This window comes from Mus caroli, chromosome 5, assembly GCF_900094665.2.
Source record: "Mus caroli chromosome 5, CAROLI_EIJ_v1.1, whole genome shotgun sequence".
Lineage (NCBI taxonomy): Eukaryota > Metazoa > Chordata > Mammalia > Rodentia > Muridae > Mus > Mus caroli.
Genome location: NC_034574.1, coordinates 132,436,170 through 132,460,236, shown reverse-complemented (window position 1 = coordinate 132,460,236; position 24,067 = coordinate 132,436,170). Strand labels below are relative to the sequence as shown.

General features: G+C 53.5%; 1 protein-coding gene across 2 annotated transcripts in view; it reads left to right on the top strand.

Moving 5' to 3' along the window:
• The first annotated feature begins 529 nt into the window (after positions 1 to 529).
• Micall2 (MICAL like 2) overlaps positions 530 to 24,067 on the top strand; it is a 31,643-nt gene continuing 8,105 nt past the window's right edge. The window contains exons 1-6 of one of the 2 annotated variants that reach the window (XM_029477010.1): positions 530 to 568; positions 16,925 to 16,973; positions 19,789 to 19,930; positions 20,777 to 20,970; positions 21,630 to 21,745; positions 22,350 to 23,312. In XM_029477010.1, the coding sequence (XP_029332870.1) occupies positions 19,846 to 19,930; positions 20,777 to 20,970; positions 21,630 to 21,745; positions 22,350 to 23,312 (1,358 nt within the window). In that variant the 5' untranslated portion in view covers positions 530 to 568; positions 16,925 to 16,973; positions 19,789 to 19,845. Of the gene's footprint in view, positions 569 to 2,791; positions 3,073 to 16,924; positions 16,974 to 19,788; positions 19,931 to 20,776; positions 20,971 to 21,629; positions 21,746 to 22,349; positions 23,313 to 24,067 lie in introns of those variants that run through there. The other variant, XM_021163326.2, reaches the window with a different exon arrangement.

Below are 24,067 nucleotides of genomic sequence, written 5' to 3'. Positions count from 1 at the left end.
TCAGACACACCAGAAGAGGGTATCCTATTATAGATGGTTGTGAGCCACTATGTGGTTGCTGGGAATTGAACTCAGGACCTCTGGAAGAGCAGTCGGTGCTCTTAACCACTGAGCCATCTCTCCAGCCCAGGCAGTAGGTTTGATGCCCATTTTCCTGGCCTCCCAGGGCAGGTCCACGGTTTGTTACCTCAGACAATGGCTGTCACTGAGGAAAGTCGTCTTAGTGAAAGCTGGGGCTAGATGCCACCAGGGCAGAGGTGACAGGATGGGAAAAGTTTTCTCAGACTGGGGCCAGAGGCTTCTGGTTGGAGGGGGAGCACCAGCTATATGAGGGCTGGAAGGGAGGTGGGAGGAGCCAAGAAGAGCACCCAAATGACTTCAGTGGCCTGGTGGAGTTGCACAGTGGGCTCTTGAAGTCAGCTGGAGAACCAAGGCCCAGAGGGAACATGGCAGGGTGTGGCCTGCAGAGTCACGATAAGCGGGGCTGGCAGGTTCTGGTGGCTGATAAGGTTCCTGGACTTTATTCAGAGGAGAGTTGGCAAGAGGGACTTGTGGAACATTGAAGGAGGTCTGCAAGGTGGAGTAGGGTGGACTAAGCCCCTGGGAGAGCATGTGGGAAGGCTCACAGTGGTGGGCAGATTGGGGTGTTTTGGTTTGGGGGACTCTAGAAAGGCAGGCTCTATGAGGTGCTGGTGGTGACATGATTAGTGGCCCCAGGGGACTGTCACGAATACTGTCCTCAAGCTCCCGTGGTGGCAGGAGCTGAGGGTGGGGAGTGTGAAGAGGCTGGTCACATGGTGACCCTGGAGCTGACATTAGAACTCAGACCCTGGCATGGCCCTCCCTCCGTTTGCACACCCTTTCTCCCCGCATCTTGGCAGTTACCTTCCTTACCAGCTTTTCCGGTTCTTGTAACTGCTGCCCAGAGGGTCAGGAAAACCTGGTTCCGGGACCAGGCTCTAGCTGAATGGGGTGTGATACTGCACTTTGTCCCCCTGGCGAGAACTCTCGGGCAGGTCAGCTGCTTCCACTGGGCAAGGGTTGGGGCTATAATCCCAGGGACAGCCTTGTGCCCTCTCGAGTTGGGATGAGGATCTTGCTGCCCACCTGCCAGCCCCACACCTGCTGCCTGTACCCAGGTGCCTCCTTGATGCCAGCCCACAGCTTGGGCACAGAAAACCTGTTTTCACTCCTGGTAGAGACGGCACCTGGCTCCAAGCCAGATGCCATTTTTGGGAAAACACCTACCTTCCTAATGATCCTGCCTAGACAAGCCCTGGGGCCCAGCTGGGAAGGGCCGGTTCACACTGTTGCTGTCATAGTCCGGTCCATCTGATGACATATAGATTCCTGAGGGTGCGGAAGAACAAAGCTGGGCAGAGGTGGCACATACCTTTAATTCTAGCACTTGAGGAAGAAGCAGGTGGTTCTCTGTGAGTTTGAGGCCAGCCTGGTCTACAGAGTGAGTTCCAGGATAGCCAGGGCTACACATAGAAATTCTGTCTCAGAAACAAAACAAAACAAAACAACAAAAGAACATTCAGGGCAACCTCTGGCTCTAACTGAGGACCTGGGAGAGGTACTTTCCTTAATCACCCCTGGCATCCTCAGAGACTTGAAAGAGGCTAAGAGTCTCCTGTCTCAAGACCCCTGGAGCGTGCCCCTACAGCCTTCGTTTCCTCCTCTGTGAATGTAGAGGGGTTATTCTGGCTGGCTTGGCACCCCTGAGGGTGAAGGGAAAGCAGACAGTATTTTAGTTTGAGACAGGGTCTTGCACCCCATATGTATCCTGGGATAAGCTTGGATTTCTGATCTTCCACCTTCTCCCAGCTGAGGGCTGGGATTCCAGGTGTGTGCCATCACGACCAGTATCTGTCTGATGGGAAAGCACTCCACTCAGCAAGGTCCACCCCAGCTTCCAACCAGACAGCTTTGTAGACCCTGAAAAGGGACACTCCTCAGAGGTTGCATCTATCCTAGCCCCTGTTTTCCCACTTGTCAACAGGCTGCCAACTCTAGAGGTTGAGGCAGGAGGATGGTTGAGGCAGTGGTTAAGAGCATTTGCTGCTCTTCCAGAAGTCCTGGGGTTTAGTTTCCAGCACCCACATGGCAGCACAACCCGCTCCAACTCTGATTCTAGAAGAGCAGGGGCCTTCTTCAGGTCTCCCGGGGAACCAGACACACAAGGGGTGCAGATACACTTTCAGGCTAAAGTCCATATGCATAAGATAGAATTGAAATTAAGAAAGAGAACTGTAGCTGGGAGTGTAGCTCAGCTGGTGGTATGCTTGCCTGGCATGCAGGAAGCCTCAGGGTCCATACACAGTGCTGCATAAACCAGGCATGGTGTGGGGCACAAGCCTGTAATCCGAGAGCAGTAAAGGAGGTGGAGGCTGGGGAATCAGAAGCACAAGGTCATCTTTGCTTATATAATAAACTAGAGGCCAATGTGAGCTACATTGGTCCCGGTCTCAAGGAAAACAAAAAAGAAAACCCCGACGCCTCTGCTGGGAGTTATGGCTGAAGGCCAAGGCGGGAGCCGACGCCCAGAGTACCGGGCCCCTATTCTCCAAGTCCCAGGAAAGAGGGGGCGTGGTCTTATGTGGGCGTGCCCTTTGTGGGGCGTGGGTGTGGCCTGGCCAAACTGGGGCGGTGCGGCCGGAACAAGGAGCCTGTGTGGAGCTTGGAGCTGGTGAGCCAGGCCTTCAAGGGGCGTGATCTTATGGGGGCGGGTCTGAAGAGGCGGGGCCTCCAGGGGGCGGGGCCGGCGGCCTCGCAGGCGTCAAGAGTGTGTGTGGGGCGCCGGTCTCCCGGTGTTCTCTTCTTCCAACCCGGCTGGTGGTCGGCGGGTCCGGGCCTCCTGCGTGTCTCGGGCCCAAGAGGGGCCTGTAGCCAGCTCCTCGAGCCGCCAGCCCGTCCTGCCGCCCATATGGCCGCCATCAAGGCCCTGCAAGAATGGTGCCGGCAGCAGTGCGAGGGCTACCGGGACGTGAGCATCACCAACATGACCACCTCGTTCCGCGATGGCCTGGCCTTCTGCGCTATCTTGCACCGACACCGGCCTGACCTTATGTGAGTGCTCTTTGACCCCTCTGTCGGGCTCTGATATGCCGCTGCAAACGGGAAACTGAGGCCACGCCTGCCTTGGGATCCGGGTCAGAGGTTTCAGACACACCCCTCTCAGATGGGCCACCCGGGGTAGAGCAGAGACCTGCAGGTACAGCCTATTTGGTGGTCTCCAAGGCTGTGGCAGTCAAGTAGCCTCTGTGCAGGCCACCAAGTGCAGCTGGGCCAGGGGCCAGGACATGGGCTGTCCAGCCGGCTTAGTCAGTGGTGACTCAGGGCAGCGTCCGCCTTCCCCAAGCTCCCTGAGAAAGGGCAAAGGAACAGCTCCTGGGGGTCTGAGGTCTGGCCCCAAGATCAGGGCCATTTGAGGCTTCTAGTGGGATTACTGCCCCTCCTCTAATTTGTCTAGGCATCTTTGGGAAAGCAATCAAAGAGGGAAGCGCAAGCCTTTTAGCACCTTAGAATGACAGGAGACAATGGAGTCTGGGCCACCATCCTTGGAAGTTGTAGGAGAGGACAGGGATGGGGTCTAAAGCCTTCTATAGAAGAGTCTTAGCATAGGAAGTTGGGAAGCAAGCCAGCTCTGTCTTGTTGAAGGACCTTGGCCCACAACTGAAACTGTTCTCAGTTATTCGCTTAGCAAACACTCTCTGTTACAGGGACCATAGTTAGTCTGGTGACCAGAGTCCTGAAATGGGACAAGATCACCTACAGCCCATGCCCTTCAGAGGAAAGCATTCTCCTGTACATGGTACATAAATGCAGAGTTGGCTGGTCTGGGAGTGTTTCCCAGGGAGGTCTTAGGGCTGAGTAAGGCTCCAGGCAGCACCCGTGGAGCCCACCTCAGCCAGCCTTCTTGCTGTGCAGATGGGGAAACTGAGGCTCCGAAAAGGAAAAACAAACAAATATTGTTCGTGTTACACAATGTGTCAGGAAGAGCCAGGCCTGGTGCTATCAGACTCCCTTGTGCCAAGCTTTGCTCTGCTCAGGAAGCCGGAATCTTGAGCAAGAAGGAGGCTTCTGCCCTGTGGTTATGAATTCCCCCACCCCAACCCCCGGAGCTGCTTGGGAGGGCCCCATGGCATGAGCCTCAGTCACTCTCAGGGAGATGGATGGTGTGAGCTCAGTGGGGCATCAGTCATATGGAAAGTAGGAAGCCGTTTTGATGGATGCTGGGCTGGGAATGTAGACCTTGGAAAATGGACTTGGGATGAAAACGTGGGTAGTCAGGTTTCTCCCGGTGGTGCAGGGGGAGTCTGGATGATGATGCAGAGCGGGGAGCTCATATGAGAACTCTGTGACGAGTTCTCAAGTGGAGGAGACGATGATGTTGGGTTTTGGCTGGACTAGCCTCAGCTGGTAATTGGACAGGGACAGGGCCTTTGCAGACATGGGGTTTCCTCTGCTCCGAAGCAGGGACTATGTGTGCTCATGGCCTGACATGTAGTCCCCACAGAGGAGGAGAGGTGTACACGAAGAGATGTATGTTTATTTATACTTGTGTGTGTACTTGTGTGTGCATGTATATGCTGGCACAGGCAAGTGTTAAAGATTTGCTCATTTATCTAATGAGTGCCTACTGTATACAGCATAAGGTCATCTAGTGCAGGGAGCAACTTCTGGTCTCAGAGGCAGAAGTTCAAGGTAATGACGGGGAACAGGGAACCAAGAGTTGGTGACAGGAAGGAGGCTGGACGAGAGGTGCCTGCTCAGTTCACTCTGGGAGGGTTATCTCACACGGCTGACTTCCTTGCGGTCTCCCCAGCTGGACTGATAGCTCAAGTCTCTTAGTTAAGCCGGTATGGAAACCTGGAGGTGGTTACAATGTATCTGGAGCCCTACAGATAAGGGCATGCCTTGTGGGCTCAGGAGATCGTAGAAGTTTGGTAGGCGCTTGGGTGCATTTGGAAGGAGTTTGAAGGTGACAGAAGTAGGAAGTCCAGAGGTGGAGACAAGGGACACCCTGGGGCTTTCAGAAGCTGGGAGGGATAAGGACCCTCTGTCCTGTAGCAAGTATGTCACTGCTACACCTTCACACTGAATACCTGGCCTTTGGGAATCTGAGGACAGGTAGCCCTGGGTGTGGATTGTGTAATAGCAGTGGTGGCAAGAATCACAGTTAATTGACTGTAAAGCTGTGCTTCTCCCTCAGCCTGTGGGTTGCAATCTTCTTGGTGGGGGTGAGGGGTGTGTCAAAGGACCCTTTTACAGGGCTTGTCTGAGACCATTGGAAAACACAGATAAGATTCATTAACAGTAGCGAAACTATAGTTATGACGTAGCAACAAAATAATTCTACGGTTGTGGGTCACCACAACAGGAGCAAGTGTATTAAAGGGCCACTGTTAGGAAGGGTGAGAAGCACTGGTGTAAACCGTGCCTGAGTACAGGAGGATCAACTTAGACCCTGGGAATCCAAGTATTAAAAGCCCCCCAGCATGGACTGGTGAGATGGCTCAGTGGGTAAAGGGGCTTGCCTCCAAATCCGATGACCTGCTTTGGATCTGCAGGACTCACCCACATGATGGGAGGAGAGAGATTGACTCCCCAAAGCTGGGATTTTACCTGCACAGTGTTTTATGTGTCTCCTACTCCAAATGTGTGTGTGTGTGTGTTTAAAAGCTCCCAGCCTGTGTCCTGCCATGCTCTGGCCCGGGTCGGGTGTTGGGGTGGGGGAATGTCTCACTGCAAAGTTGTGTAACTACCAAGAGGAGTGGAAAAATGTGATGGACCACAGGTAGAGAGGGTAGAGAGGGGCTGTCCTCTCTGAGGAGCCCCTCGGTCAGATCTTGGCAGGGTTGGGGGGCACTCTAGCCCACTTCTTTCCCTGAAGACCCTCTGGCAGCAGGAAGGTGGACATCCTGTCTCCTTGTCCTTAGCTTTGCCACCAGGAAGTCCTTCCCTTTGTCTGACCTCAGAGGTTCCTCCTGCCTGCTGAGTGTGCTTCCTGTGGCCCTCAGTGGAGCACAGCTGCGAGGGAGCAGGCCTGGGCATGGAGCCAGCCAGGTGGGGCCAGGCTGCAGGCTGTGAGCTCACGGGTGCTGTCTCTGTCCATCCCACGTCGATAGGCCCACGGGTCTTAGGAAATAGGTTTACCAGTGACGCCACCTGGGCCAGCCCCCTGCCTCATGCCACATGCTCCTGCTCCACCTCCGAGCCTGGGTTTTCCACAGAGTTTAAGTAGGTGCCTGCCCACAAGGACCATTTCCGCAATGAAGCCACCCTGCGGCTGCCAGGTGAGAGCTGGGGAGCCACCCAGCGCAGCCCAGCCCAGCCCAGCCTAGCCCTGCCCCAAGTGGGGAGACACAGTGTGGCTGGTTGTCCTTTCGGCCCATGGAGGCTCTAGTTGAGCCATGGGGTCAGGGGCATATGATCCTGTGGCTCTGAGCCAAGAGGTGGAGGAGGTCGCTTCAGGGAAGCCCCCACCTCTGGTAAGAGAGCCTTATGGGTCCCTGGGCTTGGATTTAGGCTGTCAGAGCCTTTGCTTGATGTTGTTCTCTCTGTTGTTCTCTCACTACATCTTTGTTGTTGTTGTTGTTGTTGTCGTCGTCGTCGTCGTTGTTTCAGACAGGATTTCTCTGTGTAGCCCTAGCTGTCCTGGAACTCTCTCTGTAGACCAACTGGCCTCAAATTCAGAAATCTGCCTGCCTGCCTGTGCCTCCCAAGTACTAAGATTAAAGGTATATACCACAACATGCCTGTCCCTCCCTCCCCCCTCCCCAAGACACAGTCTCAGGTATCCCTGAGGGCCAGGAACTCAAGATGCAGATGAGGCTGGCCTTAAACTTCTACTTTGGTCTCCCAACGCTGGGATTGAGATGTGTGTTACTGCGTCTGGCTTCTTTTTCTTTTGTTGAACTGGTCTTAATTGGTCCAGGCTAGCCTTGAATTTACTCTGTTGCCAAAAATGACCTTGAACTCCTGATCATCCTGTCTCCATCTCCTAAGTGGTGGGATGCCCCGTGTGCACCACTCTGCACAATTTATGTGGTGCTGGGGATGGATGGAACCCAGGCCTTCGTGTATTCTGCACCACACCCTGAATCCCAAGGTTGGGGTTGTTTATATGGAGACAGGGTATTCAAATATATATATATATATATATATATATATATATATATATATATAGTCCAGGCTGCTCTAGAGCTCACTGCATAGCCTAGAGTAGCTCAAACTTGGGACAATCCTCTTGCCTTAGACAAAGGGTGCTTGGGATTGTAGGTATGTACTACCACGCCTGCTGGAAAGCCAGAGTTCTGTGGACCCTTCTGGCTCTTGGCCATTGGTGGGGTGACCTGAAGGTTCCCAAGGTCCCTACAGCCACTGCTAGAAGCAGCAGGTGGCTGAAGTAGCCTTTGTAGGGATGCCTTGGGTAGGTGCCTCTGACTCTGTCAAGACTATAGACTCTCCTGGTCAGGGCTTTCACAGGGTCTGCTCTATCCTGAAGCTTCCCTGGCCAGAGCTGAAGTGGACCAGGCAAGGCCTGCTGACCTTCCCTCCCACACAGGCTTTGGCCAGCAGGAAGCTGCTTGGGCACAGAGGCCTTCTGTTCTCCAGCCTGAGGCTGGCTGCCCAGACCCCTGCCCCTGCCTTCCAGCTAAAACTGTCCAGGACAGTGGGAGGGGGCTGCTATCCCCGCTTCCAGGAGACAACCCAGTCTGGAGCTGACCTTCCAGAGAGAGGCCTTGTTCCCTGTGCCTGGTCCCCAGGTCTCCCGGCTGGTTTTCTGGCTAGTCTCCTGGCTGGTCTCCAGACCCGTCTCCCTGTCATCACTGGGCTTGCTCCTCTTGGTCTCACACTTACCCTGAGCCTCTCTCTCCACTTTGGAGCTGCAGGCCTCTCTCTAAGCTGTCTTTTCTCTCTGCCTTCTTACCAGTGGGATTAACTCCAGATGTGCTGGGTTTGCCTAGAGATAGGACCGAGCTGGGAATTCCCCTCCCAGCCTGGTGCCTACCCCTGCATAGTTGAGTTTTCCTCCAGGAAATAAATGAACATGCAATCAGCTATTTAGGGAATTTAGAAAGGGCAGGGGGTGGGCGGGGACAATTCCCAATGGGTCCCCTAAGGTCCTAGGAGGGCTGGCTGGAGACTGGCTTCCTCCACAGCCAAAGCTCACAGGGTTGGAAGTGATTGTGTTTGATGGGTGGCAGTCTGGTTGTTCACGCCTCGGGCTATGCGGCCATCTGTACACTGGTAGGTGGCTCTATTCTCCACGGTTTAGTTTATTATGTTTATGATGAAATGGAATACAATAGGGGCTGAGGGAGGGGCATAGTCACTAAAATGCTTACTTTGTAAACTCAGGGACCCAGTTCAGTCCCCAGCACCCATGTACAGAAGCCAGGGATAGCATTGTCCACTTGTAATCCATTGCTGGGGAGGCAGAGACAAGAGGCTCCCAGGACTTGCTGGTTAGCCAGCCTGTTCTAATTGGCAAGCTCCAGGCCCCAGTGAGAGATCCTGTCTCCAAAAGTGGGATCGACAGCTCCTGAGAAATGACACCCAAGATTGACGCCTGGCCTCCACGTGTATGCATGAGCTCACTTGTGTTCTCACACAAAGGAATCTAACAAATATGTCACTTTGTGCCTGTGGTCCCAGCACTAAGAGAGTCCCAGGTTGGTTTGGGTAGTGTAGTAAGTTCCAAGCCAGGCTGTGCTGTGTGTTCAGGGAGACACAGTCTCAGTGGATGTGAGGCTGACAGCTGGGGGCTGTAACTCTGTGGAGGAGACCAGCGAAGGGGGAGGCCTTAGGTTCAATCACCAGTACTGGAAAAACTTAGTGCAGTTGGAGGTTTAAGATGGGCAAATGAGCCCAGAGGCTCTGGGAGAAGATACATTTATGTCTCTGCTGATTTGTGTACAGCCTGCTGTGGTCTCTCATGTCCTCACATCTTCCTGCCTCTGTGTGTGCCTCTATCCAAGTCCAACCCTCCTGCCTTGGTCTCTGTCTAAGTCCTTCAGTGTAGGGACACAGGCACTTACGCTGTCAGGCTACCCCAATGACCCCACGTTCACTTGATCACATCTGGAATGATCCTGTTTCCAAGTCCAGGTATACTGGGAGGTACTAGGGGACTGTGAGTGTGTATGTGTGTGTGTGTGTGTATGCTCGAGAGCATGCCTCCGCACATGCTCCTACACATGTTCCTGCACATGCATGTGTGTGAGTGTGTCATATGGTTATATAAGCATCTTATGTACAAGGCATTGCTCCTTGGGCACTGTGCACTTTGTTTTTATTTTAAAATTTTAAAAGATTGATTTTCTCTGTATGAGTGTTTTGGATGCATGTATGTCTGTCCACCATGTGCATGTCTGGTGTCTGTGGAGGTCAGAAGAGCTCATTGGATCTTCTGGAGGTGGAGTTATGGATAGTTGTGAGCCACCATGTAGGTGCTGGGAACGGAATAGGTCCTTTGTGAGAGCAACAAGGGCTCTCAACCACTGAAGTCATCTCTCTGGCCTCGACTTGTTTTTGAGACAGAGTCTCTCACTGGCCTGGCACTTACCAAGTAAGTTCGACTGGTTGACCAGAAAGCCCTAGAAATCCTTCTGTCCCCACTGCCTGGCACTGGAGTTACAAGTTCACACTGACATACCTGGATTTTTTTTTTTTTTCCTGAGACAGGGTTTCTCTGTATAGCCCTGGCTGTTCTGGAACTCACTTTGTAGACCAGGCTGGCCTCGAACTCAGAAATCCGCCTGTCTCTGCCTCCCAAGTGCTGGGATTAAAGGTGTGTGCCACCACCACCCGGCCCACGCCTGGCTTTTTTACAGGGTTTCTGCGGCTTGAATTTAGGTCCTTGTGTTTTTTCAGGTCTTCAGAGCCACCCCCCACCCCAAGGTAACTTTTCAGAGAGTGACATTGGCATTTTAGAGCCCTGCTTGATGACAGTGACCAGCAGAGAAAGGATTTGATCAGTTTGTCTTCCATATGCTGATGAGAACTTGGGGTTTAAATAGAGGAAAGAAGCAGGGTAGGGGTGAGAGGTCTGTAGCTAAGCAGACCTGGCTGAGGTGGGGTCTGGTTAGTCATCTCAGCTCCAGCTCTGCAGGATGGTCTGTAGAAGTCCTCATGGCTCTGGGGCTGCACTGGTTCTCAGGACGTGTGTGTGTGTGTGTGTGTGTGTGTGTGTGAGAGTGTGTGAGTGCGCACACGCACACTGCAGGGTGCAACTTAGCCATAATCATCATGGGTACCATCCTCATGAGGGATGTGTCTGTCCTATGACACTCTCTGTTCTCACAATGCAAGAGAACTGCAGGTTTAGGGCAGTGACTGTATGCCGTTCTGTGTCCTCCTTTCTTCTTCAGGGTAGCCAGGCTCTGAATGGGAGGGAGGGAAGCTTAACCATTAAGGGTGGGTGCAGGGAGGATCCTGATTGGCAGTGAGTGTGCAGGTAATGAACACACTTACCCGGGAACAGCTTCAGAGAACTGGTTCGTTTATTGAAGGGAACAAAAGGCTATTTAAACCTTTGGGGGATGAGCAGGGGCGATTGGGGTGAGTGTACATAGAGGGCCAGGGCCAGGGTGCTAGGGATGCCTCATTTGCATGAGAAGGAATTCTAGGTGCTGCTGGATGTGACCTTAAAGAGGATAGTAACTGCCTCTGGTAAGACATGGGTCGGGGGATACATGGCTACGTGCACCAGGTCACACAGGCCCAGGGCAAGGGTGAGCAATCCTACTCCTGCCGATCTCGGGATGAGATTTCTGGGGTTTGGACATCCTTGACCCCAATCTTGCTCCAGGCCTACTCCTTGGGGTCCCAGGACTCTCTCGCTCCACAACAGTAGCGGAGCGATTCCCAACCTTCCTAATGCTGCGACCCTTTAATACAGTTCCTCATGTTGTGGTGACCCTCCAAATGTAAAATTAGTTTTGTTGCTACTTCATTAGCTGTCATCTTGTTACTGTTATAATGTAAAGATCTGATATGCAGGATATCTGACACTTGACCCCCAAAGGAGTCATCACCCACAAGTTGAGGACCACTGATGTAGAACCTCAGGTGACTTTGGGGTCTAGAACAGGACTGTAAGAGTCAGCAGCAGATGCATTGGTTTTCTGTCTTCAGATGCCGTATATGGAGAGGAGAGAATCCACTCAGATTTTAGACAGACCTTTCGTGGGTGGAGGTCAGCAGATGATTGGACCAAATAAAGGAGACGGTAATGACAAAGAGGGAAGGCAGAGGTGCTGGGCCTCCTGCTTGTAGTCACTGCATGGGCCTGTGTGAGGAAGCGGTGCTTTTTAGCAAGAGCGGCTTCCAGAATGTAGCACAGTGGCACCTGCTGGTAATCCCAGCACTCAGGAGGTAGGGGGAGAAGGATCAGAAGTTCAAGGCCATCCTTGGCTACTGTCTTAACTCGGGTTTCCGTTGTTGTGATAAAACACCGTGACCACAAGCAATCTGGGGGAGCTATCGTAGTCAGTGTTCTATTGCTATGAAGAGACACCATAACTATGCATCGCTTATAAAGGAAAGCATTGAATTGGGGCTGGTTTACAGTTCAGGGGTTTAGTCCATTGTCAGCATGGGGAAAGGACATGCAGGCAGACGTGGTGCTAGAGGAGCTGAGAGATCTATATTTGAAGCCATAGCAGCAGGAAGAGAGCCAGAGCTGAGATGATTAACCAACACTGGGCATTTGAAAGCCCAAAGCCCAGTGACACACCTATTCCAACAAGGCCACACCTTCATCCCTGTCAAGTAACCCCACTCCACAATGACCAAGCGTTCAAATACATGGGCCGATTGGAGGCATTCCTATTTAAACCATTACAGGAGGAAAGGGCTTATTTGGCTTATTCTCTCAGTTTACACGGTCACTGAGGGAAGTCAACGCAGGAACTGAAGGAGAAGCCATGGAGGACTGCAGCTGACTGGCTTGTTCCCATGACTTTCTCAGTCTGCTTTCTTGTAGCACCCAGTACAACCTACTCAGGGTGTGTGTGTGTGTGTGTGTATGTGTGTGTGTGGGGGACGGACGGACAGTCCACAATGGGCTATAACCTACCACATAGTCATTAATCAAGGAGATGTCCCATAGGTCTGCCTCCAGGCAATCTGATGTAGGCATTTTGTCAACTGAGTTCCTCTTCCCAGATGACTCTTGCCTCTGTCATCAAAACTATCTAACACAGTTAGGGAACCTAGCCTGAGCTAGCTAAGTCCTGTCTCAAACAAGAGCTTTGAAGTAACTGCTATAGGCACTCAGTTTGGAGTTGGATGCCGGACCCATACCGGACCCTGATGCTTACCAGGAAGCTGGCCATGAAGGACTTCCTGCAGGGGTGGTCAGCCCCAACTTGTAGTCTCAGTCAGGGAGGTAGACACAGCAAGATCAGGAGCTCAGGGGTATTCTTGTCCACACAGGGAGTTTGAGGCCATTCCTGGCTGTGTGAAATCCCATGTCAAAATGAATGAACAGGAAGTAGAGATGACTCATTGGTTAAAACATCATTGACTGCTCAACCGGAGGTTCAATGCCCAGCACACACATGGCAGCTAACAACTGTCTATATTTCCGGTTCTAGAGGATCCAATGCCTTCTTCTGACCTCTGAGAACACTGCACACATGTGGTACAAAGACATAGATGCAGCTGAAGTACCCATACACAGAAAATAAAAATAAGGCCGGAGGTCTGGAGAGATGGCTCAGCGGTTAAGAGCACTGACTGCTCTTCCGGAGGTCCTGAGTTCAAATCCCAGCAACCGCATGATGGCTCACAACCATCTGTAATAAGATCTGATGCCCTCTTCTGGAGTGTATGAAGACAGCTACAGTGTACTTCTATAAAATAAATAAATCTTTAAAAAAAAAAATAAGGCCAGACCCCTTTAATCCCAGCGCCGAGGCAGGAGGATCTCAGAGCTTGAGGCTAGCCTGGTGTAGCCTCCCAGAGTGAGTTCCAGGACAGCCAGGACTACACAAAGAAGCCATGACTTGAGAAAACAAAACAAGCGAGCAAGATAAATAAGTCTTTAAATCATAAGTAAATAAAGCCACACAGGAGCTCCAGGGCCAGAGAGCTGGTTTAGTGGGTAAAGGTGCTCTCTGTACAGACCTGGTGACCTGGGTTTGATCCTCAGAATCCATATACAGTGGAAGAAGAGAACCAGTTCCACAAAGCTGTCCTCTGATGTCTACACAAGGGCTGAAACAGGCATGTCACTCTCCACGTCGTGTGTAATAATAATAATAATAATAAAACAACGAGAAAGTAGTTCTGATGAAGGAATGTGTTGGGACACTGAGACCTCAGCATTCAGGGACAGAAATGGTGTGGTCTGTAGCCCATGCCAAGGGAGACATGAGCTCAGGGCACGAGAAAGCAAAGGCATACACACGTCCACTTGGGAACCTGGGTGTCCTCAGGGGACCCTGGCAAGTGTGTTAGGCGGAGACAGGGAACAACTTGGTTTGAGGCTGGGCTTGGTGTCAGTGGTGACTGGGGGGACTGGCCAGAGTGGTTCCGTGTAGTCATGGAAACCTCTCAGACCCAGGGACGCAGTTTACACTTGGTCCTGAGAGTTAGCTGGAAACATATGCGCTGTCTTAATCTGGGTACCATGCCCCTTCTTCAAGGGTGGCCGCACTGTCAGGGCCTGCAAGGCTCTGGTGTGCCTGGAACTGTGGGCTCCAGGACAAAATGGAGCCGCAGGGAGGTGCGGACTGCCTGGGTGGACAGGGGTGGAAGCAGGAGGCCGGCAGCTGCCTCTTCCTCCTCTGTTTGGAAACAAAACACAGCTTGTTGTCCAGCCTCCTAGCAGTAGCCATTTAGGTCAGTGACCCTGGGCTCCGGGGAAGGGCTCATGCTTTCCAAGTGGGTGGGGGATGGGAGGGACCAGTGTGGCTGGAGGACTCTTGGGTGCAGGCTGGACAGTCAGATGCCTGTCCTTGGACAGTCTAGGGACACCCGGCATCTGGGGACAGACTCAGGTGGATGGAGCCCATGTAGGTGCATGGTGTGGCTGCCTTGTCATTCGGCAGCTCACCTTTCACTGTGCGGGTGGTCTTGGCATCTGGGATGCGTTATTGGAGGTGGTCCTGGCCGGAAGTGCAGAGAGTTTCCTGAAGGGCTGGGCAGCTGGCAGCTGGCTGGCTGGGCTGAGAGCTGAAGGGAAGGTTTTTGTAAGGAGGGAGGGGCCCACTATAACCCTCCACCCCACCATGTGGCAGGATTAACCAGTCTCATTTTAGTTGGTCTATAAAATGGGCTTACAGCCCGGGCTTCAGAGAGTTCTCATGACAGAGAACTGGGCAAGGCCTGACGTGCTGGCAGACTGGCTTTGGAGCCAGGCCATAGGCACCCAGAACCTTCCCTCTTTGTTGTTTGAGGCATGCCTGTGTCCTGGGAACGTGGCTGTCCCATCTGGCCAAGCAGTGTCCTGAACAAGACTTAAATGTGGGGCTGGGATGGAGCCCACTGGTAAGAGGTGTTTTTAGTGTGGGTAAGGACCTAAGCTCTGTCCCCAGAACCTCAGGGAAGGAGGGAGGGGGAGAAGGAAGGGAAGAAGGGAGGAGGGACTAAAGAGATGGTTAGTTGGTAAAGCATTTGCTACGTATGTACGCTACGTATGTATGGTACGTATGCACGCTACGTATGTATGCATGAGGACCTGAGTTTGGGGCCCAGAACCCATGGACAAGGGCAGGTGTAGACGCGCGCCTCTGTCATCTCCGTGCTGGGGTGGTGGTGGTTGGAGACGGGGTTCTCTGGGGTTCCCTGGAGAGCGGCTGAAAAAAGACACTTGAATGCCGGGCGTGGTGGCGCACGCCTTTAATCCCAGCACTCGGGAGGCAGAGGCAGGCGGCGGATTTCTGAGTTCTAGACCAGCCTGGTCTACAAAGTGAGTTCCAGGACAGCCAGGGCTACACAGAGAAACCCTGTCTCGAAAAACAAACAAACAAACCAACAAACAAGGAAAAAGACACTGGATACTTACTGACCTTTGACCTCCACACAAATAAACTTTGCACACACACACACACATTCAGAAGGCAGAGAATATAGCACAGTAATAACATGTGGAGCCTAAGTGAGGGCCTGCGCTAACTTCAGCTCCCAGCACCACCACCAAAAAAGGGGAGGGGTGGGCTGGCTCAATGGGCACAGGAGCTTGCTGCCAAGCCTGGTGGCCCTTAGGACCCACATGGTGGTAGATGAGAACCTACACCTCCACACACAGGCATGGTACACCAATGCCTGTTCACTCACAAGCACACCGGCTAAGTACATACAACGCGACAAACATTAAAAATAGAAAGATAAAAGCAAGGAAAAGAAAAAGAATTCAGTCTTAGAAGCAGTGCTGTCCTCACCGCTGGGGAAACTCGGGTCCCAAGGGAAGTGGCCTGCCAGAGGCAGATGCTAAGAAACAGGACACAGTGTCTGGTCAGAGACCCTTCCTCTGTGCCAGGAAGCTTCCCCATCAATTTAGGTCACTCAAGTGGCGGCAGCTGTCTCCTGGGACCCGCAGACTGCAAGTGGATGGACAGACAGTCACTCTTTAACCAGCTTCCCCTGGGATGCCAGCAGGCTCTGGCTGACCTCTCTTGTCAATACGGGGCTAGGCAAGGCAGTTTTCAGGTGGGCCGTGTTGTGTCATGTTGGGGCATGTCAGGGCTTGTTATGGCATGATCGTGGAGTCTGGAGCCCATTGGGTACAGGGTGGGTGCCTTCTACTGTCCAGGCTGCTTGGGGCCCTACCTTGGGTACTTCCTAGGACCTTGTGGTCGCATGTGGACTCGTTTCTGAAGCCCTCCAGAGGACTAGTGAGGGCTTCTGGTGGACACCAAGTCACACCTTTCCACGAATGAAAGATGGAATGGTTGTCCCTGCCTCCTGGCTGAGTGTCTGTCCTGTGACCTGAAGCCTCTGTGCAGTCACAGTGTCGAGCCCACAGCACCTGTGAGCATCTAGGCAGTATGTGCTTATCAGCTGCTCAGAACAGCTCCCTCTTAAGGAGGTGCTGTGAAAACATAAGCGCTGAGCAATTGAAATATGGGCAGAGTCACTGTGGCACTCCATCCCTCTGCAGGTCAGCTTTAGTCCCTGCATCAGGGCCTCATGCTCACCCCACATTGTCCTCTCTCCATTGAAAGGGGTCTATTCTGAGCTGTGTCTTGGCTGGACCACCCTGGGCCGGTGGCTGGACCTCTCTGGATTTGTCTCCTTCTACTTCTGTTGGGAGTAGGGATGGTAATCAAGGGATCAGCCTTCTAAGGAGCTGGAGGTGAGGGCCGAGCTGGGGACCCACTGTGAGTCACCAGTGTCCAGGGGACCCACTGTGGGTCACCAGTGCCCAGGCGGTGGTATCATTATGGTCGTAGTTGGCCATGGGCCAATACCTGCCCATCTTATATTTTCTCAAGACCTGTTGAATTCACAGTCACACTCCTAGCCTCAGTTTCCTCATTTGGGCAACATGACCCTGAGGCCCCACTTCCTTCTTAGAGTTGAGTGGCTTTGGATATACATGTTTTGTTTTGTTGAGACTAGGTCTCCCTATATAGACTTGCCTGTACTGATACTCGGGAGACCAGGTTGACCTTGGACTCACAGAGAACCTCCTGCCTCTGCCTTCTGAGTGCTGGGATTAATGGCATGAACCAGCATACCTGGCTTGACACTAGGGTTTGGGTTTTTTTGTTTTTGTTTTTTTTGGTATGATTGTTTGTTGTTTATTTGTTTGATTTGAGACAGGGTTTCTCCTGGAACTCACTCTGTCGAGCAGGCTGGTTTCAAACTCAGAGATCTGCCTGCTTCTGCCTCCTGAGTGCCACCACCACCAGGCTTTTTATTGTTGTTGCTGTGGTTGTGACACAATGTTTTCATCTTCCAGAAACTTCAGTGCCCTCCGGAAGGAAAACATTTACGAGAACAACAAGCTGGTGAGTTGGGCGGCTGATGCTCACTGCCCCGTCCTCTAAGCCCTCTGCCTCCAACCCTCTTCATGTCTGAAGGACCACCGCACCTCAGTGGTGTGTGCCTCCACTGGGCTATCCAGGGGTCCCATTCTGGGGATTTGGCCTCCCCCATAGCTCCTCAGCCAGTTCCAAGCTGGGCAACCTGAGTTCTGAGAGCATCTTCCGACCTTGATCCTACTAGACTCCATGGACCCCCTCCCTCTCTTCCTCGCTGGGGTGGCAGCCGACCTCCTTGCCTGTGGGTGGCCTAGCTGGTCCATCCAGGGCAGAGCAAGGCCCCAGGAGGCTGTGGGAGAGTGGGTCCTGGTAGTCATGGGGGTGGACAAGAGCATTCCCTGGTCCCCCTGGGAGACCACCTTCTTTGGTCCCTTGGTTTCAGACCTAGTCTGTACTTCCATGGCCAGTACCTTCTTTGTGCCAACCCAACTCTCCCTACTACCAAATATGCACCACTATCCCTTGAACTGACGTATGTATGTCCTTACTCTAAACCAAGGGGGGTCTGCATGGGCCCCTGACACAGGCATCTCTGAGGAGAACTGAATCAGTAGACATGAGATGGTTCGCCTGCCCAGGCAAGGTAGCCTCTGCTACTTAATTATCGTGAAATACAGTTAAAGACTCAGTTCTGGGCCAAGCATGGTAGCTTTAGTCCTGGCATCAAGGACTGGGGGGTATACGCTGCTGGTGGAACAAGCATGAAGACCTACATTTTGATCTCCAGCACCTGTGTAGCTCCCAGATGAGTGGGGCAGCTGTCCTGTAATGCCAGTGCATGGCAGCTGGAGACAGGGGACCTCAAGAGCAAGCTGGCTAGCCAGACTAGCCGGTTGGCTAACTTTGAATTCAAGCTAGAGATCCGAATCAATGCATAAGGTGGAAAATGATCAAGAAAGATGAGAGTGCCAATCTCCTGGCCTCCGCATGCATAGGCACATAGAACACATGCACTTCATGACATGGACACCCACACATGTTTGAACATGTGTGCACCCCGTGCATGTAAAAAAAATAAACAAGGTAGAAAGCAATTGAGGGAAGCATCTCTTCTTGACACCGGGCTTCTACATGTATGTGGACATGTATGTGTACACACGCACATGCATGAAAGAGTGAGTTCCGAAGGGAGAAGTGAGCCTCCCACTGGGCTATGCAGGGGTCCCCATTGCAGAAGCTCACAGCCATGTGTGGCGGAGGCCAGGTCAGCTGGTTAACCGCTCTGCTAGCGCTGGACATGAGAGGGGAATTTGTGTTTAAGGAGATGAGGCTGGGGTGTGTGGAGATAGTGTTGTCCGATCTGAGGATGCTCTCAGGAAGTCATCCTGGTTGGAGTGACTGCATGGGCAAAGGCCCTGGGGCTATGGAATGCTGGGTAGGACGCATGGTTGAGGGCCCTGGGTGGGTGGGGCAGTGTCTTGAGGCAGGTGCAGAGCATTGGTGGAGAAAGGACTTTGGTCTTTCCTTCCAAGCCAGTGAAACTGGACTTCCGGAAGTGTGGACCAGAGGCTTTCCTGCCCAGACTTGGCAGGAGAAAGGAGTGTCTGGTGAGGAGGTCACACCGAGGGCACACATGGCCCTCAGTGGGAGTGGCCAGGGCCTGGACCTTCTCTGTGGGTCAGAGGAGATCTGAGGTTTGGTCTGAGTATGGTTAGGGGGCTGCCTATGTGAGATCAGTGTTGGAACCCTGACTTGGGATCTACATGAGGCCACACAGGTGTCTGGAGGAGGAGCCCCAGTGAAGGGAACTACAGGAGTCACCAGGATGTGGCTAGTCACCATGGGTCAGGGCCATGATGTCAGTGCCTCTGCCCTGGGCTGAAGGGAGCTGGCGGGGCTCTACATTGTTTTTCAAAAAGATTTTTATGTGTTTTGTTTTTCAGTACTAAGACTTGAACTCTGGGCCTCACACATTCTAGGCATGTGCTCTATCACTGAGTCACACCCCAGCCCCTCACTGGGGGATTCTAGGCAGGTGCTCTACCACTGAGCCACACCCCAGCCCCTCCCTGGGGGATTCTAGGCAGGGGCTCTACCACTGAGCCAAGCCCCCAGCCCCTCACTGGGGGACTCTAGGCAGGGGCTCTACCACTGAGCCAAGCCCCCAGCCCCTCACTAGGGGATTCTAGGCAGGTGCTCTACCACTGAGCCACGCCCCCAGCCCCTCACTGGGGGATTCTAGGCAGGGGCTCTACCACTGAGCCACGCCCCCAGCCCCTCACTGGGGGATTCTAGGCAGGGGCTCTAAGGCTGAATCACATCTCCAGTTCCACTTTTACTTTTATTTTGGGTTAATATTACTAAGTAGGCCTGGTGGATCTTGAACTCATCTGTAGCCCAGCATATGCTTGACCTTATAATCATCCCATCTCAGCCTCCCAAGTAGCTGAGTGGATAGGCCTGCAGCCACAGTTGGCGTTTGACAAGGGTTTGAGTGGGTGGAAGGCATCAGCAGCCACAGGTAGAGCCCCTGCCTAGAATCCCCCAGGGAGGGGCTGGGGGTGTAGGTCAGTAGCAAAGCACTTGCCTAGCATGTTGGAGGCCCTGGGTTCAATTTTCAGCACCTGCCCCCAACATAGTCCCCTGGGCCTGGTCTCCTGAGGAACACCAGTTGGGACTTTGAACTTTTATACAAATGTGACAAGCTTAGCCTGGAAGGCCACTCAGTTAGGAGTCCTTGGACTTGAAGTGCAGGCTTTATTGCCCCCCTCTTTTAGGGGGGGGGTACTGATGGCCCAGCAGTAGTTCTTTCTTCTATCTGCTGATTTTCACCCCTATCCAGGCCTTCCAAGTGGCTGAGGAACAGCTGGGCATCCCAGCCCTGCTAGACGCTGAGGACATGGTGGCCTTGAAGGTTCCAGACCGGCTGAGCATCCTCACCTATGTGTCACAATACTACAACTACTTCCACGGCCGGTCCCCAAGTGAGTCCCCATCCAGACGGGCCCTCTCTTGCCAAGGGGCATGACCAAGACTCCTGACACTGTCCGGGCCACCAGCCCACGCTGCAGGAGCCCTTCCCATCCTCTGTCCTCATGGCTGAGCACTGAGCCTAGGGTGGGCAGTGATGCAGGGAGGTCCCTTTCTGAGATTACACATGTGGATTCCTGGAGATGTGTCTGTTACCAAGGAGACCAAGGGCCTTTGTGCAAGTGTAGAATGAGACTCCCCTCCTCTGCCTCCCCCCTCCACCCCCCACCCCTGGCTCCCTTATTCCCCCCACCTAGAGTTCCCCCTCCCTGTGCTCCTAGATGCACAGATGCATTCTTGTCCCAGTCTTTCTACCCTCTTTGCCCATCTCAACTCCCAAGGGCTTAGCCAGCTGAGGCTGTACAATGAATGCTTGGTTGACTGTGGCAAAGGAAGCTGTGTGGCCCAGGCAGGGATGGCCAGGCAGGGCAGGGAGGGCAAACCGGGTCTTCTGTCAGTCCTGTGAGTGGGGAGCCTCTTGGCTTCCTGTACAACATTCCTCTTACAGCTTTAGAACTCTCCGGAATCCCCCTGGGCCGAGGGCCAGCTCCAAATGGTGGTTTGGAGACAGAAAAGTCCCTTTCCGTGACCCTAGATGGGGTTGTTGGCTAGGAGAGGGGGTGAGGGCCAGACCACGGTTTTCTGGGAAGCATGTGCCCCGGGGTTGTCCTTCTCCAGCTCTGCATCTCACCAGCTGTCCCAGGACGCCCGTGCCTTTCACTGTGAGCACAGGGACCTCTTAGAGAGCACAAGCTCTGAGTGGGACCCGCCTGACCCCTGTTTCCTGTGTCTCATGCCAGTTGGGGGCATGGCTGGCATAAAGAGACCCTCATCCGATTCGACTGAAGAACTTTCTGGAAAGAAGAAGGGCCTGTCCCAGCCTGCCAAGTTGCCCTCGCCGGCTCAAACCCAGAGGTCACCACTGTCCCCAGCTAGGACAAACCCTGTGGTTCAGAGGAATGAAGGTGGCTCACAAAGACCATCCCCAAAGGCTGTAAGCATGTCTTGATTGAGTGGGCATTAGAGGCCTATGTATATCACAAAGTGTGGGATTCTCCCTTAGTACAGCAGCCCTTCCCTTGCTTTGTCTCCAGCGCACCCACTGAGGTGACCAGCATGGCAAGAGTTGTGATTCCCATAATACAGATGGGTAAACTGAGGCATAGGAGGTCATCCAGGTGGGATGGAGCTGCAACCCTAGACCTTTCCTGGTTGATTTAGATTGTTGTCCTCTTTCCTGGTTGGGAAGGGACACTGGATTGAACCTTTCTTCCTAGGCCAGCTCTGTAATGCTGACATCGAGTGCCCCCTGCTGTCCCTTAGAGGTTACTACAGGTTCCATGAAGCCAGAGCAAGGCAGGCCAGGATGCAGAGGGAATTGGTCTGATCCCAGAGGCTGGTGGGGTGTTATAAGGTATCAGGTTTGTCTCTAGCCCCACCATGAGTTGCCAGCATCTCTGGAATCCAGTCTCTTTCTTTCCAACGAGGCCAATGTGAAGGTCCTGAGTGTGTAGCCACACCCATGCCCTGGCTAGTCACTCTCCAGGGCCTCAATTCTCCAGCCTGTAAAGTGGGATCCATAGGTCACCTCTGGGCAGAGGGGGGAGGCTGGAGACGTCACCTGCCTCTCAGTGACCGCGACATCCCCTGCAGGCTCCGGGGACTGCGGGAAGCTCCGTCAGCAGCATCTGTGGGGTCTGTGGCAAACATGTTCACCTTGTGCAGCGGCACCTGGCTGATGGGCGCCTCTACCACCGAAGCTGCTTCAGGTACGGTTGCCGCTGCATGCTGGGGTGTACCTTTCCTTCTCACACACTTCCCTGGCTCCCGTGGTCCTCCCATCCATCTTCCATTGGTGACAGTACAGTTGAACCCCAATATCCTCTTTTAATGTCCCCTGGGGGATGTCCCTCTAGATTCACTGACTTAATTCTGTTCTCAGCCCTTTGTGTGTGTGTGTGTTTTAAACTTTGTGACCCTTAATAATCTACTTTGTGTTTCCCAGAATCTTCTTCTAGATTTGGGGACAAGGAGTGAATCCTATGTCCATCTTTTATGAGCTTGGTGGCAGTTGGACCCCTGAAAGTGGGTTACACTGTGTGGTCTTCACATATGCACGCAGGCGGTGACATGTTTGAGCACATTCTGTGGTGTGCACCCCCCCCCCCCGACAAGCATATGGGTGGAGGCTGTAACCCACAATGATGATTAAAACCACTAAGGAGCATTTGCTGGATGGGTCAGCCACTGGAGGAGTGGGTACAGGAGTGTGGCCCTGTGTCCCTTTGGCAGAGTGGAATGGATGAACCCAGGGGGTGAACGAATGATTGATCAAGAGCTCAGACTCTGAGTTTCGGTGGCTCCCTCTCACAGGTGTAAACAGTGTTCCAGCACGCTGCACTCGGGGGCCTACCGTGCCACGGGAGAGCCCGGTGTCTTCGTCTGTACCCACCACAGCTCAGAAGTCACCTCTGTGAGCCCCAAGTCATCAAACCTGGCCTCCAGGAAACCGGGGGGTGTCACTGCAGACACCAGGCCAGTCGGCGTCTCACAGACTGTTCCGGAGACATATGGAGAGGGGACACCAGTGAGGGTCAGGACAGCAGCGTGGGGACACGCTGGAGGAAACACAACCGCCAAAGGTTTTGTCCAGACGGAACTTAAGCCACCAGCTACCTCCCAAGTCCACATGGGGAGCTCTGCAGGGTCCAGGCTACCCACGAGCACAGTGACTACTACTTCTGTGACTAGCAAAGCTCTTACCCATGTGACGAATAGCTCCCCAACAGGATGGTCATCGCTTGCCCAGAGCAGCCCAGCGAGCTTCAACTCCCGTCCAGTTGTATCCCCAAGTGCTTGGAACACTCACCTACTTGGGTCCCATGAGCAGACAGCCTCAAAAGGTGTTAAGACTCAGCTCAACTTGAACTCAGAGTCTTCAAACACAGCGGTCACCCCAGCCTGGACTTCCTCAGCCTCTAAGACCCAGCAGGCCCGAGAGAAATTTTTCCAGAACCCTTCCCCAGCCCCAGCCCCGGCCCCAGCCCCCACCAGCAAGGTCCCCACTGTGGTGAATTCCACTAATAGCAGGGTCACCACGGTGGTAAATGCCCCCACCACCAAGGTCCCCACTGTAGCGAGTGCCACAAATGGCAGGGTGCCCACTGTGGTGACTGCCCACACTGGTAGGGTCTCTGCTGTGATGAATACCTCTGCCAGCAAAGTCTCTCCTGTTGTGGATGCCCCTGCCCAGGAGAGCAGCCGGGAGCAAGCATTAAGTGTCCTTAGGAAGGCCCTTCCGGCGCTGACAGGAGCTGGTACCCAGGCTCCAAACAGGTAGGTGGGAGGGATGTGGATGTAGCTGTGACCTGCCCCCCAGGTCTATCTCTCTGTGAGGCCTTCATTTCCTTATTTGGGAAGTGGAGGTGGGGGACAGGAGAGAGGCAGGAATGCAGGGCATGGTGGTCTTACAGACATTGGTGACTGTAGGTGGCCCACACTAGACTGGTGCTCCTGAGCCCTTATGCCTGTCTTGTGGACAGAAAAAGAGTGGGGAGGCACACAGCCTGGCTCCGTGCCTTGGATGACTTGTGTGACTAGAGCTGGGTCCTGAGGGTCCTTTGTGCCTGGCACACTGACCATACGTTGCAGATAGAAGGGGAACAGTCACCCCTCACAGGAACATGTCCTGTGGCAGGCCACATGCTCCACCTGGCCTCCAAGGGAGAGTTCTTTTGCTCCCTCAACAGCTGGAGTTTCCTGGCATCCCTTGGTTGGTGGCCACCTCTCTCCATTTCTGACTCCATTGTTGCATGGAGTCTACCGTCTCTCTCTTCTTTTGTCTTTTTTTCTTTTGTAGAGTGTTGGAGATGGAACTGAGGGCATCTCACATGCTAGGCAGGTGCTCTACCACTGAGCCATGCCCCAGCCCCTCACTGGGGGATTCTAGGCAAGGGCTCTACCACTGAGCCATGCCCCAGCCCCTCACTGGGGGATTCTAGGCAAGGGCTCTACCACTAAGCCACGCCCCCAGCCCCTCACTGGGGGATTCTAGGCAGGGGCTCTACCACTGAGCCACGCCCCCAGCCCCT